The sequence below is a fragment of the Carassius carassius genome, chromosome 12 (assembly GCF_963082965.1).
Source record: "Carassius carassius chromosome 12, fCarCar2.1, whole genome shotgun sequence".
Taxonomy (NCBI): Eukaryota; Metazoa; Chordata; class Actinopteri; order Cypriniformes; family Cyprinidae; genus Carassius; species Carassius carassius.
This window is the reverse complement of record NC_081766.1, coordinates 10887784-10907474: the sequence shown is the minus strand read 5'-3', so window position 1 is coordinate 10907474 and position 19691 is coordinate 10887784. Positions and strand designations below refer to the sequence as shown.

The 19691-nt window shown below is 35.2% G+C and overlaps 1 long non-coding RNA gene and 3 gene segments (V, D, J or C); all 4 read right to left on the bottom strand.

Annotated features, from left to right (window-relative positions):
- Positions 1–751, bottom strand: LOC132154179 (T cell receptor alpha variable 12-3-like). The segment is given in 2 exon segments: positions 1–418; positions 541–751. Coding segments are annotated over 2 exon segments (405 nt in total).
- A 12895-nt stretch (positions 752–13646) lies between these two features.
- On the bottom strand, positions 13647–17702 carry LOC132154178 (uncharacterized). Its single transcript, XR_009437095.1, has 4 exons — positions 17147–17702; positions 16825–16992; positions 14050–14587; positions 13647–13966 (listed from the first exon to the last, which is right to left on the bottom strand). It is a non-coding gene; the product is annotated as an uncharacterized LOC132154178 (long non-coding RNA).
- LOC132154177 (T-cell receptor alpha chain V region CTL-F3-like) lies at positions 15554–16829 on the bottom strand. The segment is given in 2 exon segments: positions 15554–15982; positions 16098–16829. Coding segments are annotated over 2 exon segments (417 nt in total).
- A 376-nt stretch (positions 17703–18078) lies between the features above and the next one.
- Positions 18079–18862, bottom strand: LOC132154176 (T cell receptor alpha variable 36/delta variable 7-like). The segment is given in 2 exon segments: positions 18079–18687; positions 18817–18862. Coding segments are annotated over 2 exon segments (399 nt in total).
- Between the last annotated feature and the right edge of the window lie 829 nt (positions 18863–19691).

Here is a 19691-nt window from a genome sequence, read left to right as displayed (position 1 = left end):
AATAAAAACAGTTGAATAAAAGTCAAATACATTGTCAGCCAGTCTGTCAGCTTTTAGATGTTACGCTCTACCACTGGCAAGTTTTTGTACAGGAGAAAAGAGTTTCCTGTCACTGTGGGCTGCAGGGCACAGTAATACTGTGCGGAGTCTGATACTTTAGCAGGGCTGATTTCCAGATCCATGAGCTTTCTGTGTTTGTCAACTTTAGCAGATAACCAGTGGGCTGATGGATCTTCTTTAACTGGATCTCCAGATTCAGTCATGTACAGAAGGAGTTCTGGTTTGGATCTTTGATACTGACGATACCACAGTAGATTATAAACAGTGCCAGTGTAGTTGCAGGAGAGAGTAACACTGTTACCATCTTGAGCTTGTTTTTCAGAACCATGAGATGTTATTAGATCACCAAGAGAGTCTCCTGTTACACACACACACACACACACACAAATATTCATTTATATTTAAAATCTAAATAATTAAAAATGTTAATGAATGACAAATTAGCATGAAGAATTAACATGGAAAGAAAAACATTCTCACCTACAAGTGCTGAAAGGAGCAAAGGTAAATAGAGCCACATGATGTTTTATGTCACAGAATGACAGCACACTTAGATGTCAGAAATCAAAAACACTCTCAAAGAGCTCCTCCTTCTGACAGCTTTGTAGGATTACATATAAAGTTTTATTCTTCTCCAAACAGTGGGGATGGGAATCAAAATGAAGTCATCAGCAGCTTTCAAATTTATCTTTCAGTAATTAAGATGTAACTATGTGATTTTTTCACTACAAAAAACTGACTAATTCGTTCAGCAATAAGACTACACAGAGTGTCATTTTTTTTATCTTCAAAAAAGGTCCTTGAATCGATGTTCCATAAAAAATGTGATATCCCATTGATATCCCATTCCAATTTCACTGATTTTATTTATGTATTGATTTACTTTAAGAAAAAGTTACCTTGGATTATTAAAATGCTCTTTGCAATACTAATAATAAAAAAGATATTTTAAGAACAGTTCACTGAAAGGGTAAACTAAAAAATATATTTTTTAATGGCATTGCTGTGCCTTTTTGGAACCTTTGTTTTCAAGAATGCTGAACTAACTGAAAATATCTTGCACATCAGATATTTAAATCATTGACCATTAAGCAAAGTATAATAAATTATATGCTCAACATCTGTGTTAAAAAAAATTCCCTAGAATAAAACAACAATTATTTTGTAAGATAAAAGCAAGGAGGTTAGTCATTTAGCGCCACCTCTTGGCAAATATGGTTAAGTGTAATGTTTTCTGTACAATTTTTAGTCATGGGGAGATGTGTACTTTGGTGTGAATAAGCATGATGTGATTTGTTTCAATGAAAGGATGGACTATTGTGGTGATGCATTTGGTATTTGAGAAAGGATGAAGTACTGTATGTAACTGAAGCTTCATCTATCTTTAATGATGTCATGGGAGGTTTTTGTATGATGCAGTTAGATTTCCTGTGACTGTGGGCACCAGGGCACAGTAGTACAGAGCAGAATCTGTCTCTACAGCAGAGGAGATCTTCAGATCCACTTGTTTGTCTTGATTCACTGCAGCAGTAAATCTGGGTGGTCTGTCGTCACTTACAGCTCCATGTGGGAAGATGAAAAGGAGGAACTCCGGTTTGGATCTGGGATATTGTCTGTACCATTGTAAATTCTGTACAGCACCTGTATAGTCTTTATAGCTACAGGACAAAGTAACACTGTCACCAACACCTCTATTTACATTCAGTGACGAGGGTTTTATTGTGTCTGCCTCTGTGTGACCTGGTAATGGAGAGTAAAAGTCTTATTAGACAGCAATTAAATGGTAAAACATAAGTAAATAAGTAAAAAAGTAACAGCCTAGATTGGAGTAAAAATTTGACAACTTTATCTTACCAATACACATCCACAAAAAAGTGAGGAGAGTAAAAATAATCATGACAGCAGAAATCTGAAGAAGAATCTGAAAGTCTTGAGGATCATTCAGACTGGATGTCTTTGAATTCTGACATCCTCAGATTAAAATGCTTCTTCATCCTGATATTAAGCTCCGCCCTATGTGAAAGTTATTTAGTTTAGCCTGCTTTTTTTATGGTGTCTTTATATTCAAACCTCTTAACATGACATTTAGCAGTCACTGTATACTCAGAGGTAAACATATGTCACGGTGTAATGAAGATTCTAGCTTTATCAATGCATAAACTCATATATATTCTCTGAAACAACACCTTTGTGCTTCATTCAAGCGAAGTCATCACACTTTGATTTGTAGAAATATTTTGAAAAATTGGTTAAAATCTGATGTTGAATCTAGTATGTCTACTGCCAATGATATCAGGTTTTTTACAGTGTTGCAGTGTTTCCCGTCACCGTGGGCAGCAGGGCACTGTAGTACAAAGCAGAATCTTCCATTTCTGCCTGAAAGATGCTGAGATTCATGCATTTATTACATTCATCAGCCACAGATGAAAGTCGTAGTGCAGGCTCTGACCGGCCATTGAGCTCAGTGACAAATATAAGGAACTCAATTTGAGGCCATGGCTATTGTCAATAACACTGCAGTGTGTTAACACCTCCACTGTAATCACAGGAGAGGGTAACACTGTCTCCTGCCGTGATGTGCTTCTCTGAGACCAGTGGGTTTATTGTATTTGCATCAGCATTCTCTATGTAGAAGAAAAATCAAAGATGATAAATTATTTATTTGGACTAATTAAATTAAGATGCATGCATGTGGTTCACACTGAATATATAATAATAGTGGGGAAAAAAATCAGTAACTGACCTTTGAGCAGAGAAATAATGATTAAAATCAGGAACAACATCTTATTTATAAAGAGACAAAAATGACTATGAGAATCAATTTCCTCCTAAAATTCAATAAAGCTGGAGCTGGGTAATGAAAAACATGAATCCTATAGGTCCTCCCTCTGGCAGAATATGTATAAGAAAAATAAATGATGATTGTTAAAGTGAACAATAGGTGAAATTATCTTCACAGAATTGTTCAGCAATACCTGGAATATTATCAATAACAAGAACACTGCAGCATTGATGCAAGCACTCTTTTTATAGTAAGCTTGGGAACAACCAATTAGATTAACCAACGTAATCTGAAACAAACTGACAATACTGTCTACTGTCTAACAATACTAATGTCTAACTTTTACTTTAAACATACAAATTATCATAAATACAGGGGCAAAATCTGACCTGTGAAATAACAAAAATGACAGAAAATTAATCTAATAATAATGTGAAATGAAACTCATATGCAGCAGAAGATGCAAACTTGCAAAATGTAAGAATGAAAAACAGCGCCGCCTTCTGCAAAAAAAGTAATATTTCAGTCAGAACTTTTCACTATATGACTATATTGTATGTTATGGCTTGTTTTAGCAAAATTACAAACTATTGTGGTGATTATGCACTGGCCTTTGAGACAGGATGATTTAAGTGTTTGAGGCTTCATCTTTCTTTACGATGACATGGGAGGTTTTTGTATGATGCAGTTAGATTTCCTGTGACTGTGGGCACCAGGGCACAGTAGTACAGAGCAGAATCTGTCTCTACAGCAGAGGAGATCTTCAGATCCACTTGTTTGTCTTGATTCACTGCAGCAGTAAATCTGGGTGGTCTGTCGTCACTTACAGCTCCATGTGGGAAGATGAAAAGGAGGAACTCCGGTTTGGATCTGGGATATTGTCGGTACCATTGTAAATTATTTACAGTACCCGAATAGTCTTTATAACTGCAGGACAGAGTAATACTTTCACCAACACGTCTATTTACATTCAGTGACGAGGGTTTTATTGTGTCTGCCTCTGTGTGACCTGGTAATGGAGAATTAAGCCTAATTAGACAGTAATTAAATGGTAAAAAGTAGCAAGTAGAAAATAAGCAAAAGGTAACTGGTCTGGACTAGACAGAAAAATAAAACTTTATCTTACCAATACACATCCACATAAAACTGAGGAGAGTGAAAATAATCATGACAGCAGAAATCTGAAGAAGAATCTGAAAGACTTGAGTATCATGCAGACTGGATGTCTCTAAATTCTGACATCCTCCCTCAGATTAAAATGCTTCTACATCCTGATATTAAGCTCCACCCACTGGAAAAAGTGAAAAGACTGTAATATTTTTAAAACTTTGCCAGAAAACATTAATTGGTAGAGTTATTTCTCTCTCACATATCTGTTTTTTTATTGCAAAATCACAATAATGATACATAACTAACTGAGTATCTAGTTGCTTATTTTCACATTCTTAATGCAATTTTTCTTATTTGATTTTTTTTTTCATTTTCATAATAACACCCAAGTGTTAGAAATCATTCCTTTTTTTATCATTTTTATTGAACTTTTATATTATACTTATATTTATATTATACAAATACTGGATAGTATCACAAATGATTTGAGTTGTATCAGAAATAATACATACTGTAGAATACATATGTTTGTTGAGCATCAATGAAAAGCATAACTAATATACAGAAAGATTATGTGCAGAGGAAAAGAGTTTCCTGTCACTGTGGGCTTCAGGGCACAGTAATACTGTGCAGAGTCTGATACTTTAGCAGGGCTGATTTCCAGATCCATGAGCTTTCTGTGTTTGTCAACTTTAGCAGATAACCAGTGGGCTGATGGATCTTCTTTAACTGGATCTCCAGATTCAGTCATGTACAGAAGGAGTTCTGGTTTGGATCTTTGATACTGACGATACCACAGTAGATTATAAACAGTGCCAGTGTAGTTGCAGGAGAGAGTAACACTGTTACCATCTTGAGCTTGTTTTTCAGAACCATGAGATGTTATTAGATCACCAAGAGAGTCTCCTAAAAAAAAAGACATACTAAATTTACTGTTGCTATCAGATAAATGCAATACTAACATTTTAAATCGAAAGAGGACGTGATAAAATAAATGAGTCTCACCTGCGAGTACTGAAAATATTACAAGTGCATAGAGCAGCATGATGGAATGAAATGACAAACTCAGATGTGTTTTTCCTGACTGGAACACAGTGATTTAAGCCTGGAGCTCCACCCGGTGGCAAGACTTGCCCTTTCATGACAAGTGTTGAGAAGATTGTGTGCATGAGGAATACAAACTAGAGAAGAATGCCATCTTTTGGGTGAAAAAACAACAACAACAAAAAAACACATTTAGACCGTCATGAATCATAGAGGATCACTGATAAAAATGACAGTATTTACATTTTTCCCTCTGATGATTACTTCTGTCAAGAATTAAGGTCTTTTGTAAAGGTCTTTTTAAAGTCTTTTGCTGACAGACGAAGAGAAGGCTCAGATGCCTCTGAATTTTCATTTACAAGTATCAGAAATTCTGGTTGAAATCCCCCAAAAGGGTCATATACAACACCACAGGACAGAGTCACATTGTCACCTCTGAAAATTTATTTTTCTGAAGACAATGGCTGTATTGTGTCAGCAAAACTATTTCCTGTATGGACAAAATACATGCAATTGTATTAATTTAATTAATGCTAAGTAACTTGTTCACAATGTGATACATTTTAATACATAAATAAATAAATATATATATATATATATATATATATATATATATATATATATATATATATATATATATATATATATATATATATATATTTATATATATTTATATATATAATAAATATTTACCTATGAGTAATGTCAGTGGTATCGAACAAAACAGAAAAATGATTTTTGATGAAGAGTGATCGTAAAACTATCAAAGCAGGATGGTTCTAAATGAATCAGGCTTTCAAACATTCCACTTTAGAATTCAGCTGAGGCTTTATCTTCTTCCCTGGTTGGCTGTTTTTCTCTCAAAATGAAAGTACATTTATAAAATAAAATGTTTCATTATATTTAGAGAGGGAAAAAAGTTTCAGCGATGATTTATTGTGCATGATTAGAAGCTGGTGTGTCTCATTTTTTGTTTAATGTAAGATATGTTAAGGTATTAAGTTTTTGTACAGAGGATGGGGGTTTCCTGTGACTGTGGGCACCAGGGCACAGTAGTACAGAGCAGAATCTGTCTCTACAGCAGAGGAGATCTTCAGATCCACTTGTTTGTCTTGATTCACTGCAGCAGTAAATCTGGGTGGTCTGTCGTCACTTACAGCTCCATGTGGGAAGATGAAAAGGAGGAACTCCGGTTTGGATCTGGGATATTGTCTGTACCATTGTAAATTATCTACAGTAGCTGTATAGTCTTTATAACTGCAGGACAGAATAACACTGTCACCAACACGTCTATTTACATTCAGTGACAAGGGTTTTATTGTGTCTGCCTCTGTGTGACCTGGTAATGGAGAGTAAAAGCCTAATTAATAAATCAAACAGTAACTTCTGGTAAAAAAGTAGTAGTAAATAAGAAAAAGTAGCAGGTCTAGATTAGAGAGAACTTTATCTTACCAATACACATCCACAGAAAACTGAGGAGAGTAAAAATAATCATGACAGCAGAAATCTGAAGAAGAATCTGAAAGACTTGAGGATCATTCAGACTGGATGTCTTTGAATTCTGACATCCTCCCTCAGATTAAAATGCTTCTTCATCCTGATATTAAGCTCCGTCCTATGGGAAAGTTATTTAGTTTTTATACCTTAGTCTTTAAACCAGTTAATGTGACCTGTGGTTTAAAGTCTTCGGCAGTGTATATTAAAGCAAAGGCATAATAAGTTTGTAATGCTTAAACTTTAGCTGAAAACATTAAATGGTGGAGATATAAGTGTCCGTTTTTATTTTATTTTTAAATGTATTTTTTTTTTTAATTTCATTTCTGTCATTCATCACAATTACCAGGTGGCCAACATTTTTTCTTTTCTTTACAATTTTAATAAAGTTTTGAACTAATATTCTTTATAGCAATTGATTAGAGGTTAAATAACTATGAATAAAATAAGTATTAATTTGAATTATAAAATGCTGTATATGACTTTTTAAAGATGGAGATTACCATGTCACACTGCAGGTCCTGTTGGTGGTCATGAGTAGTTAAACTGTGATTGCTGAAATGCAGTATAAACAGAGAATCATAGAGGACTGCATATAAGCCAAAACCTCAGTACAAGTAATTTATTCATTTAAAATAATTATCAAAATATTGTTTTTGTACTGTGTTGCAAACTTTCCTGTCACTGTGGTCTGCAGAGCACAGTAATACAGAGGAGATCTCCAGATCCACACGATTGTTGTTATGGATGCTAGTGGACATACTGTATGCAGAAGAGCTGGACTAGCTGGCACTACAACTTTAGTGGATTTATCAATTAGCAGCAGAAACTCTAACTTCGATCCAGTCTTCTGTCGATACCAGTGGAGGCGGTAAGCTGATTCATCGAAGGTACAGGACAGTGTAGCATTACTGCCTTCGTTTAAAGACACATATACTTTATCTGAACTGATAGGACTCTTATAGCTTCACCTGCAAAGTAGATGAACAATTCAGTGTTACCAAAATCATAGTTCAAAATCAAGTTGTACATTAATACAATTAGTAAAAGGTGTCAAAAGACTGTGGCTTACCATAACTCAAGACAAATGTTAGAACAGAGCACATGATGATCATTGTTGTATGTGGTTTGAATTTAATGTTCAATGACTAGGTGTGTATCAAGCCTCTTTGAACTCTTCTGCTCCTTTCCACATTAAGCTGTGCCTACGTGTATCTATGGAAATATGTGTAGTATTAATCGTTAAGGATTCATTAAGAGACGCTTGTGTTACTGATGGCTCATTCAGTCACTGAAAAATAATACATCCTGTAGAATGTTTGTTAAGCATCAATAAAAAGCATGAGTTATATAAAGAAAGATTATGTGCAGAGGAAAAGAGTTTCCTGTCACTGTGGGCTTCAGGGCACAGTAATACTGTGCAGAGTCTGATACTTTAGCAGGGCTGATTTCCAGATCCATGAGCTTTCTGTTTTTGTCAACTTTAGCAGATAACCAGTGGGCTGATGGATCTTCTTTAACTGGATCTCCAGATTCAGTCATGTACAGAAGGAGTTCTGGTTTGGATCTTTGATACTGACGATACCACAGTAGATTAAAAACAGTGCCAGTGTAGTTGCAGGAGAGAGTAACACTGTTACCATCTTGAGCTTGTTTTTCAGAACCATGAGATGTTATTAGATCACCAAGAGAGTCTCCTAAAAAAAAAGACATACTAAATTTAGTGTTGTGATCAGATAAATGCAATACTAACATATTAAATCAAAAGAGGACGTGATAAACAAATCTCACCTGCAAGTACTGAAAATATTACAAGTGCACAGAGCAGCATGATGGAATGAAATGACAAACTCAGATGTGTTTTTCCTGACTGGAACACAGTGATTGAAGCCTGGAGCTCCACCCGGTGGCAAGATTTGACTTTCATGACAAGTGTTGAGGGACACAGAAAAGAGAAGAACGCCCTCTTCTGGGTGAACAAACACATTTAGACTTTCACAAATCACTGAGGACTTGGACAGTATTTGTATTTTTACCCTCTGATGATGACTTCTGCCAAGTTAGAACGTTCTTAAGTATCCGTCATATAGCTGTTCTGTAGGGTTATACTTTGGCATCACTTTATAGCGAGAAAAATTGAAAACATTAAGTTACTGACATTTTTCTTAAATTTTTGCTGTGCACATGGAAATTACTGTAGCACCTCATAATGCAAACATATATGGCATATTTATCCCATTTTAAGAAACTGAAATCAAACAGAAAATGAATGCTTTCTGTTTAATGGAAACAATGGGGTTGGATTGTTCATGGAAATTTTAAACTTAAGTATACATGTAGCAAAACGCACACAAAAAATGGTGTAGAATTTTTTTTTTCATTCAGATATTTCTTGTAAATTTCAAAATGAATTACAAAGATAAAGCAAATAACACATTGCAACTTTGAAGTAGAAAGACAGAAGTAATCTTATTTTATTTGCAATTTTGAAGAAAAAAAACTTACACAATACAAAATGATTCCTCTGAAATCAGAGTTTTAGTACAGTGCTTCTGGGCTTTCTGTCACTGTGGGCCTCAGAGCGCAGTAGTACACAGCAGAATCTGTCACTTCAGCAGAAGAGATTGTAAGATTCACTTGTTTCTTTTCTTTTGAGTCTTTTGCTGACAGACGAAGAGAAGGCTCAGATGCCTCTGAATCTTCATTTACAAGTATCAGGAACTCCTGTCTTGATCCCATATATTGCCGATACCATTGAAGATTGTTTACAAAACCACTGTAGTTACAGGACAGAGTCACATTGTCGCCTTTGAAAATATGCCTTTCATAAGACAATGGTTGGATTGTGTCAGTGAAAGAATTTCCTGAATGGATAAAGTGCAACTGCATTAATTAAACTAACACTAAAAGTAAGAAACTTGTGCACAAATTGATATACAATATAACACATCAAAAAATAATTTTTAATAAACAAGAATAATATCATGAATTCAATTATTTACCTATGAGTAATGTCAGTGCTATCCAACAACACAGAAACATGATGGTTTCTGATGAAGAGTGATTGTAAAACTATCAACGCAGGATGACTCTAAATGGATCAGCCTTTCACACATTCAAAGACTTTGTGAATTTGCTCCACCCTCTGGCTGAGACTTTATCTTGGCTGATGGGTTGTCCTTTCTTCAAATCAGAAGACCTTACAGTGTTTCATTAGATTTGGAACAATAAGGACAGTTGCATCATTAATCTATTGTTCCTAATTACAATTAATTAGCTGGTGTGTCACAATGTTTGGGGAATGCAAGATGTATAATGTATTATGTTTTTGTACAGAGCAGGTGGGTTTCCTGTCACTGTGGGCACCAGAGCACAGTAATACACAGCAGAGTCTTTGACTTCAGCAGAGGAGATCTCCAGTTCCACTTCTGTGATTTCTTTTTTAGCCACTGCTTTGAGACGTAAAGTAGGTTCGGATGAAAACACAGTCTCTGTGTTATAAGTAAGGTATGCTGGTCTGGATCTTGGATATTGGCGATACCACTTAAAGCTGGGCCCAATGCCACTGTATTAGCAAAAGATAACAGCACTTTGTCCAACTAAAACATGCTTTTCCGGTAAGAGAGATTCTATTGTATATGCACCAGCACTTTCTGTAAAAGAAGAGGAGAGAAAATGCTTTAAAGTAATTTTTGTTCAACATAAATCTTAATCTATAGTGATGCAGAAGAGAGTTACTGTAACATGTTCAGTTGACTGGTACTGATGTTAATGAAACAGTGAGTGTTAAATTATTACTTACCAGTGAGCAGTGAAAATACAATAAAGACAACAGTAAACATGGTCACTGTTCAGTAGACAGAAAGCTTGAAGTGTCAAACTCAACCTTGTGTCAGTCACATTTAGCCTGAGCTTGAGTATCATACTGCAGAGCTCCACCCTGTGGGCAACAACAGAAACTTTGTGTTGAGGCTACTACAGTATGTTATATTCATACTTTCATAATTACATTTTCTTTAATGAAAGATTTAGCTCATCAGGAATACAGGTATCTTCGATGACTAAATATAAGATCTTTATTAGAGTTTGGTACTGTAGTAAGGTGAAGCAGCTTCTCAGCTCAGAAGAGCACCCTCTTGTGGGTCAAACCTGAATGACTTTTTCAAACTCTTCAGCTTCATGATAAAGTGAGGTGGAAATGAATAAATATGTATGTAATGAAAACTTTTTTTTTTAGTAATGGTCAGACTTTTGAACCCCAGCTGTATATCACTGTTTTTTTTTTCGATGTGAAGATACTCTGCTTTGTTCAGTTTGTTTCTGCTGTTTGATTGAAAGATATTGGACAAATGTTTGCACTTGTAAAATTTTATTTAGTATTTTATTTAATGCAACATCAAGCTTTCATTGCTATGGTTTACAAATACATGTCAATTCAGATTTATTTTTTAGGTTTATTTATAAGGTTTTTGTACAGTGTTTTCAGGTTTCCTGTCACTGTGGGCTGCAGGGCACAGTAGTACATGGCATAATCTGTTTCTTCAGCAGAGGAGATTGTAAGATTCACTTGTTTTAGGTCTTTTGAAGCTTTTGCTGACAGACGACGTGAAAGATCAGGTTCTGAATATTCTGTGATGAGAATGAGGTGCTCTGGTCGAGATCCAGGATATTGACGATACCACTGCAGATTGTTTACATCACCACTGTAGTTACAAGAAAGAATCACATTTGTACCTCTGACAACATGCTTTTCAGAGTATAATGGTTGTATTGTGTTTGCAAAGGAATTTCCTGAAAAAAACAAACAACAACAGATATTCATTTTTATTATTAACAAAAGATTTTAGCATCATAAACACAAAATAACTGCTCTCACTTCAGCCACGTGCCCCATTTTCTTTTTTCCCCATTGTTTAATCTTTATCAAGACTCTAAAAATCCAATCATCTTACCTATCAACAATAAAAAGGATATCCAACAAAGGAGAAACATGACGGATGGTCTGCAGAGAAGGAGTAATGCCAAAGTAAAGTGACTCAGAGCAGCCTCTTGCACTGTCAGTATGTTGTGAGAGAGCACCACCCTCTCTTCCCAGTCTCCTTATTTTCTGATAATGACTGGGCTCGTCTCAACATGACAATTTTTTAAAGGGATTGATTTCTAATTTTTTAGATGTATAGTTTATTAATAGATAATGGTTATTGTGTATGCTATTTTTTAAGGTGCACCTCTTTTATGGAAACATTGTGTAATTTAAAAACCTTGTAAGGCTTAAAAGATGGACATTACTATAGTGGATTTGACAAAAATAGAAGATACATATTATGATAAATGTCAGGTAATATTAGTTACACTGTAAAAGGTAAATACTGCAATACTAAGAACTGATGGGTCAGTTTTATGCTGCTGTTGAGCTGCTGCTGTAAAAAAATGTCTGACTCTGTATATACATTTTTTGAATGGCTGCAGGAGAAGTGCTTTTCGGATATATGTTAAGTGTTACTGTTACCAGTGCTATTTATTATATATGGGATAAGGTGAATCTATGAATACAGCATCTGTAATCCCAGATCTACTTGTCTAAGGTCTCGATGAACTTTGCCAGACAATTCACCTGGTAAATGAGAAAACATGAGTTGGAATGAACTAGTTTACTTCATAAGCCTCTCAAAATTAAACTCTTGACTGCCCCCTCCTGCCTGAGCACCACAAATAAATATGCATGTTCATTAATTGTAATACAGTAGATAGTGATATTGCACTTTTTTAACAGCTATGACTGTGCAACAGTAGTTTGCATCTAGTGAGGGTGCTTTCTGTCAATGTTAGGCTCTTCAGATACAGCAGCCTACAGCTGACAAGATCCTATGTCAACAATGTTTGCGAGATGTCTGTGTTGTTTCCATATAGAAAAAGTATTAATATACTAATTTAGTAAACAGAAGTTGATTGTATTAGAAAGATTAATACCTTTCTGAACAGAAGTATGGATTAATGTAAAATTTCAAACTGATAAATTAATACTTGATAATTGTGCAACAGAAATTTTTTTATAAAATGTATAATTCACATGTATCACCAGGATCAGAGTGCATTGCAGTCAATGTGAGAGTCATATCTCAGGTTTTTGTACAGTGTTGGAGGGTTTCCTGTTACTGTGGGCACCAGGGCACAGTAGTATATTGCAGCGTCTGCCATCTCAGTTTTGGAGATGTCCAGATCGAGTTGTTTTTCATTCATTTGAACTTTAGCAATATAACGATCCTTCTGTTGTGGTCCCGAACTTTCAAAAGCTTGCAAGATAAATTCAGGTGCAGTGTTGGAAGACTGTCTGTACCACTGAAGACTATTAATATTGCTTCCACTGTAGTTGCAAGAAATGGTAACCTTTCCTCCTTCTAAAACATGCTGTTTAGTAGAGCGGGATGTTATTGCATTTGCAAGAACAGCATCTGGAAAGACAATAAGAGAAGAAGATTACATTAATTCAGAATAAGTATGTATTTATGGAATGTGTTTATATATTCTCAAAAAATAACAACATAGCTCTGATATAAATATAAATCAATCACCTGTAAGAAGTGCCATGACTGTAAAGTAAAAGAACAGCATTGTCACACTGACACACAGAAAGAGCAAAAGCAGTGACTCAAGTGCCTTCTGTATTTTTCTTTTGTAGTCCCACCCTAAGAACGACTCCCTGCTCTGTGCAGGAGACTTCCCTGTTTTGTTTTTTTTTGGAATAAACAGCACCCCATTAAAATACAACATGCTTGCAGTGGTAGAATAAATGAAGCAAAAACAAGAAAACAGTAATGAATAGATCAGCATTTAAATTTATATGGTAATTATCCATAATGCTATGCACTGAGGCTGACTTCTGTACAGTACTATCAACAAAAAATATCTACTGTACTGTATATTATTCAGATAGTTGTGTGGTGAATTTGGAGATCATCACATGAAGACCATTACAGTTCGTAGTGCATAGCACCCTCTTTTGGGCAAAGTGAGATAGGTGTGAGACAACAAATGCATCAATTTATTTATTTTTTGGGATTACCAGGGTTTGGAAAGATATTTTTTGTCTATGATGACATGACCTTAACTATTTCTGCTGATGTTAACAAATTGATGTGTTACATGCCAAGTTTTTGTACAGTGTTTTCAGGTTTCCTGTCACTGTGGGCTGCAGGGCGCAGTAGTACATGGCAGAATCTGTTTCTTCAGCAGAGGAGATTGTAAGATTCACTTGTTTTAGGTCTTTTGTGGCTTTTGCTGACAGACGACGTGAAAGATCAGGTTCTGAATATTCAGTGACAAGAATGAGGTGCTCTGGTCGAGATCCAGGATATTGACGATACCACTGCAGATTTTCTACGTTGCCACTGTAGTTACAAGAAAGAATCACGTTTTCACCTCTGAAAACATGCTTTTCAGAGGATAATGGTTGTATTGTGTTCGCAAAAGAAATATCTGTAAAAAAAAGATATTCATTTTTATTATTAAAATAAAGATTTTAGCATCATAAACACACACACAATTTGAATGTCTCTTACCGAAGAATAATGAAAGTGTCCAACAAAAGAGAAACATGATGGATGATCTTCAGAAAAGGACCGATGACAAAGTCAGTGAAAGTAGAGAGACTTTGAATCACCATCTTAGTAAGAGAGCTCCGCCCTCTAAATCTTCATTTTATCTGATAAATACTGTCTCTGTGTGATGAACACTTTGACGTTAGAAGAATATTATTTGGGATATCATTAAAAGTTTTAGAAAATTAGCTAAAGATGTAAATAAAATTAATTCCTCCTCATCTCAGGTTTTTGTACAGTGTTGAATGGTTTCCTGTTACTGTGGGCACCAGGGCACAGTAGTATATTGCAGTATCTGCCACCTCAGTTTTGGAGATCTCCAGGTTCAGATGTTTTTTGTCCTTTTGAGCTTCAGCAACATGACGGTCCTTCTGCGCTGGACCCAAACTTTCAAAAGCTTGCAAGAGAAATTCAGGGGCAGTGTTGGGATACTGTCTGTACCACTGCCAATTCTGTATGCTACTTCCACTATAGTTGCATGAAAGAGTCGCTTTTCCTCCTTCAAAAGCATTATTTTCAGAAGACAGGGCTGTTATTGCATTTGCAAGAACACTCTCTGGGAAATCACAACAGAACAATTAGTGCACATTCAGTAATTGTATCTTCATTAATATACTTTTGTAGACATACAGTATATAGATATATTAACAAATATAAATATCAAATGTAAATACCTGTAAGAAGTGCCAGAACGGTGAGATAAAACATCACCATTATGACTGTCAGTTATATGACTGTTAGAGATCATATACAAAATAAGATTTGTGGATATATGGCCTCCCACTGCTGTACCCATTCTCACCAAACTCCACCCAAAGGATTGTGGGACTCTGTTGACTCTTAGAAATTAATAGTGGACACAGATATTTCACACAACATCCAAATATTCCCTGTGCAATTCTTAAAAAAAATGATTATATGTTCTTATATTTACTGGACATCGAAAACAACTAAAATGAACAAGTAAAGGCATCTGCAAAATATTTATCTTAAAGAACAAGTAAAAGCATTTGCACAGTATGCATCTTAAATGTGTCATAAGGGCATCTTTGAATTAAGAAGTGTGTTGTTCATCATTTATCAACAATTTTTATTTTAACAAATGTAAATACCTTAATGAATTACCAAAACAATAAAGCAAAACCAAATAAACATTTTTTCTATACATTAATACATTTCATTTTCTTAGTTCATTACAAACAACTTATTAAACAAGTGAAGGCATCAATTTAATATGTTTGAAGGTCTCCTGTAAATTGAGGAGAAGTGTGTGGATGGTCTGCCTGCTTGGTTTGTAAAATAATGTTATTGATGTCTTTTGTGACTTCATTTGAGCTGTTACTTTAGTTGGGACAAATTATTATTTATTTTGCACTATTTGTTAAGTAAGAAAACAACTGAGCCAAGCTTTCCGGTTATGAACATTCTGAGGTTGCAGCATTATACAAATATATGTTTAGAGCATCATGCAATAAAGACACAGTCATATAGAGGTTTAATCTACTATTTAGTGTAGTTCATCAGATTGTTCGTTTAGTTTTTTTGCCCTTAATTTCATACAGTGTTTTGGGTTTTCCTGTCAGTGTGGGCTGCAGGGCACAGTAGTACAGAGCAGAGTCTGATACTGAAGCAGAGGAGATCTCCAGAACCACTCGGTTTTTCTCCTCATTTAATTTAGCAAACACTCCAGGTATTGGAGGGTCAGCTGGCTGCTCGAATTTGGCTTCACTAACCAGAAACAAAAACTCTGGTTTGGAGCTGCTGAATTGACGATACCACAGGAGAGAATCACTATTGTAAGTCCCATTGTAATTGCAGACCAAAGTAATGGAGTCACCATCGGTAACAAGTTCAGACGAGGAGAGAGGAGCTATTCCTTCTCCACATGCATCACCTGAAACAGGCAGAGTATTGCAGTTGAATTCCCATTCAACAGAAATGATTAATGTCTGATGACTTACAGTATATTTGGGAAGTTTATTTAAAAGGATGAAGGTCACATATCTTACCTGTAAAGAGAAGAATGAACCAGACACTGTATAGAAACATCATGGATCATCACAAGCAGCTCAAACTTCATAACTCACAGACTCTGACTGAATTTACATTTCCTTTTTGAACTGTTACTTTAACCGAAGATTCAAATCTCTTTGGTAATTTGAGTGAACACTGCCATCTGCTGTACATTTTATGCTATTACTTCACTGATTACGAATTAGTTTGTATTACTAATTGCAGTAGTTATTTAGGTACAAGTTGTCTAAATGATGTAGAAGGAATGTTTGATTTTAGATCCTAATAAATTTATACCAGTTTTTGTCAGTAGATTAAACCTTAGCATCACTGCTGACAATGCTACAGTGTGTTATGAGATACTAATAATGCCACCAGTGTCTGCAGTAATACATTTGAATCAATCAGCTGTGAGAGAAAAATGTAATTATTCATAATACAAAATATTTAGCTGAACATTTTAAAAGTTCTTTATTGGCATTTAACATCTATAGAAACATTATTTCTTTCTTTCTTTCTTTCTTTCTTTCTTTCTTTCTTTCTGTTTTCCTCCTCATCTCAGGTTTTTGTACAGTGTTGAAGGGTTTCCTGTTACTGTGGGCACCAGGGCACAGTAGTATATTGCAGTATCTGCCACCTCAGTTTTGGAGATCTCCAGTTTCAGATGTTTTTTGTCCTTTTGAGCTTCAGCAACATGACGGTCCTTCTGCGCTGGACCCAAACTTTCCAAAGCTTGCAAGAGAAATTCAGGGGCAGTGTTGGGATACTGTCTGTACCACTGCCAACTCTGTATGTTACTTCCACTGTAGTTGCATGAAACAGTCGCCTTTTCTCCTTCAAAAGCATGCTTTTCAGTAAAGAGGGGTGTTATTGCATTCGCAAAAACAGTCTCTGAGAAAATATAGACAACCGTAGAACAGTTATAATAGTTCACCTTCAGTAATTGTATCTGTTTGTTGATATGTTTTATAGGGGTATATAGTCTCCTAGCAAATATAAGATATATATATATAAAATATGTAAAAATTATATCAAATTTACATACCTGTTAGAAGTGACAAAACATTAAGGTAAAACAAAATCATTATGACTGTAGGAGATCATATACAAGATGAGGACAGGTCTAACTTCTGCTGTACCCATTCTCATCAAGCTCCACCCAAAGGATTTCCTACAAATGAAATCTGAGGAAATTGTCTGTCATTTCTTTTTTGCCACTGCAAAAATAAATAAATAAAACAAACAAACAAACACATAAATAAATAAAATCATCTGCAGTACATTTTGTTATGTTTTTTCCTAATTACTTTGCAATACTAATTGCGATAGCTGTTTAAGGACAAGTAGTTGGACTGATGCAGACAGTATACTTGACTTTAAATTTTGCTGATTTCATAGCAGTCATTTGAATTTATACAGGATGAATCCTAAGCATCTTCACTGTTAATCTGTTAGTCTGGCAAGACTTCTGTTTTATGAGATATACGACTGGAAATAATGCCACCAAGTGGCTGCAATAAAGAATTTACAATTTTGTCCTCTGTTGCAACAGAATCTTTAGAAATTAAACCTTTCATTATGGAAATCTTTCAAAAAAAACAAAAAAAAAAACAAAAAAAAACAAGAAAACCATCTTTGATGTAAAATGAAACACAGAAGGTATGGAATTGGGAATATGACACATCCAATGATGGGACATGCTATACTGTGTTGAAAACTATTTCATATGGCTTTATTATGCATGAAGTGTTTATAAGTGTTTAATATGATTTGGCATCATATCAAAATGGCAACTTCTTGACAACAAACTTGAGTAGGTAAAGTGATTAGATCACAGATTAATGCTTTAGTAATGGTTGATTTATTAATATTTTGTATTTATACTCTGAAATGCAGTAATGAGAAAAATAAGAAAATCCATTAATGTGCAGCATAACAACATGATAGCAATGTACTAGATACGCTGACAAAATTCGGACTAAAATGTGTCAAAATGTATACTGTATACCGATGAGAACTGTTAGAGTGGTTTACTAAATGCATGTCCTTAAATTCTGATTATATGTATTTTAGTATTCTGTTTTCTTAAACATAAGGTCAGTTGATAAGGAGACAATGATTAGCCAACTGAAAGTCAAAATCTCATTCTTAATCATTGGCTCCCAAATGCTGGATCAAAATCAATGCATAATGATCCAATGAGCACTTAAAACAGATTGCAGTTTCTATTTTAATGTGTCTGATTTTTGTACAGTGCATGTGTGTTTCCTGTCACTGTGGGCTGCAGGGCACAGTAGTACAGAGCAGAATCAGTTAATGCAGTGCCAGTGATCTGCAGATCTACAAGATTTTTCTCCTCATTTAATCTAGCAGATATTCCAGGAATTGGAGGATCCGCTGGTTGCTTAAATCCAGCTTCATTAACTAGAAACAGGAAGTCTGGTCTGGATCTCGGGTACAGATGATACCAAAGGAAAGCATCTGTAGTAGCTGATCCATTGTAATTGCAGGACAGGGTGATTGTGTTCCCTTCTGAGACAAATTCATTAGGAGAGACTGGTGCTATTCCTTCACTAGAGGCATCACCTAAGAGAAAGGAAAGAGAGGAAGAATGATGGGAATAATGAATGGAGATGAACAGAACTACTGAAGTGAAGTATGTTATATTGTTTTGTTCTTAAGTTGTGTTTGTTTGATTAATTGAATTTATCTTACCTGTTAAGAGGGAGATAAACCACAGACAAAATAGGAATAGCATTACTGACAAACAAATTCTAACGGACCCTCTGATGTCACATGGACTGCTTTGAAGATGATTTTTTTACCTTTCTGACATGGACAGTATACCATACACACACTTTCAATGGAGGGACTGAGAGCTCTCAGACTAAATCTAAAATATCTTAAACTGCGTTCCGAAGATGAAAGGAGGTCTTACGGGTTTGGAATGACATGAGGGTATTACATGAGTCATTAATGACATAATTTTCCTTTTTGGGTGAACTAACCCTTTAAAATTGTGATGTATAAAAGAAGCTGAAAAAAATATATCTTAGTATATATTCACAACGCTTCACTTGTCATACATTTCTCATGTTTTTGTACAGCCTAGCTTTGTTTCCTGTGACTGTGGGCCTCAGAGCGCAGTAGTACACAGCAGAGTCTGATACTGCAGCAGAAGAGATCTCCAGATCCACTCGTTTCGTTTTTTTATTAATTCTTGGAGTTAAACGCTGTGGTATGTTGTCACTCATCACCCCACTTTCATAGATGTGAAGGAGGAACTTTGGTGAAGATCTGGGATACTGACGGTACCAATGGAGATTATCAGGTACTCCACTGTAGTTGCATGTGAGTATTACATTTTTACCTTCTAAAACTTGTTTTTGGGAGTCATGGGACGTTATCATGTTTGTCAGGATGTTACCTATCAGAAATCAAAAATAAATAAATGAAATAAACAAGAAAGGAGATTGAATAAGACAATAAAAGTATTTTAACTGATCACAATCTATTCATTAATTTAAGTCATGGATTTTGAGAAATGAATCAAAACTCACCTATATGAAGTACCAAAATGAGAAAGACAG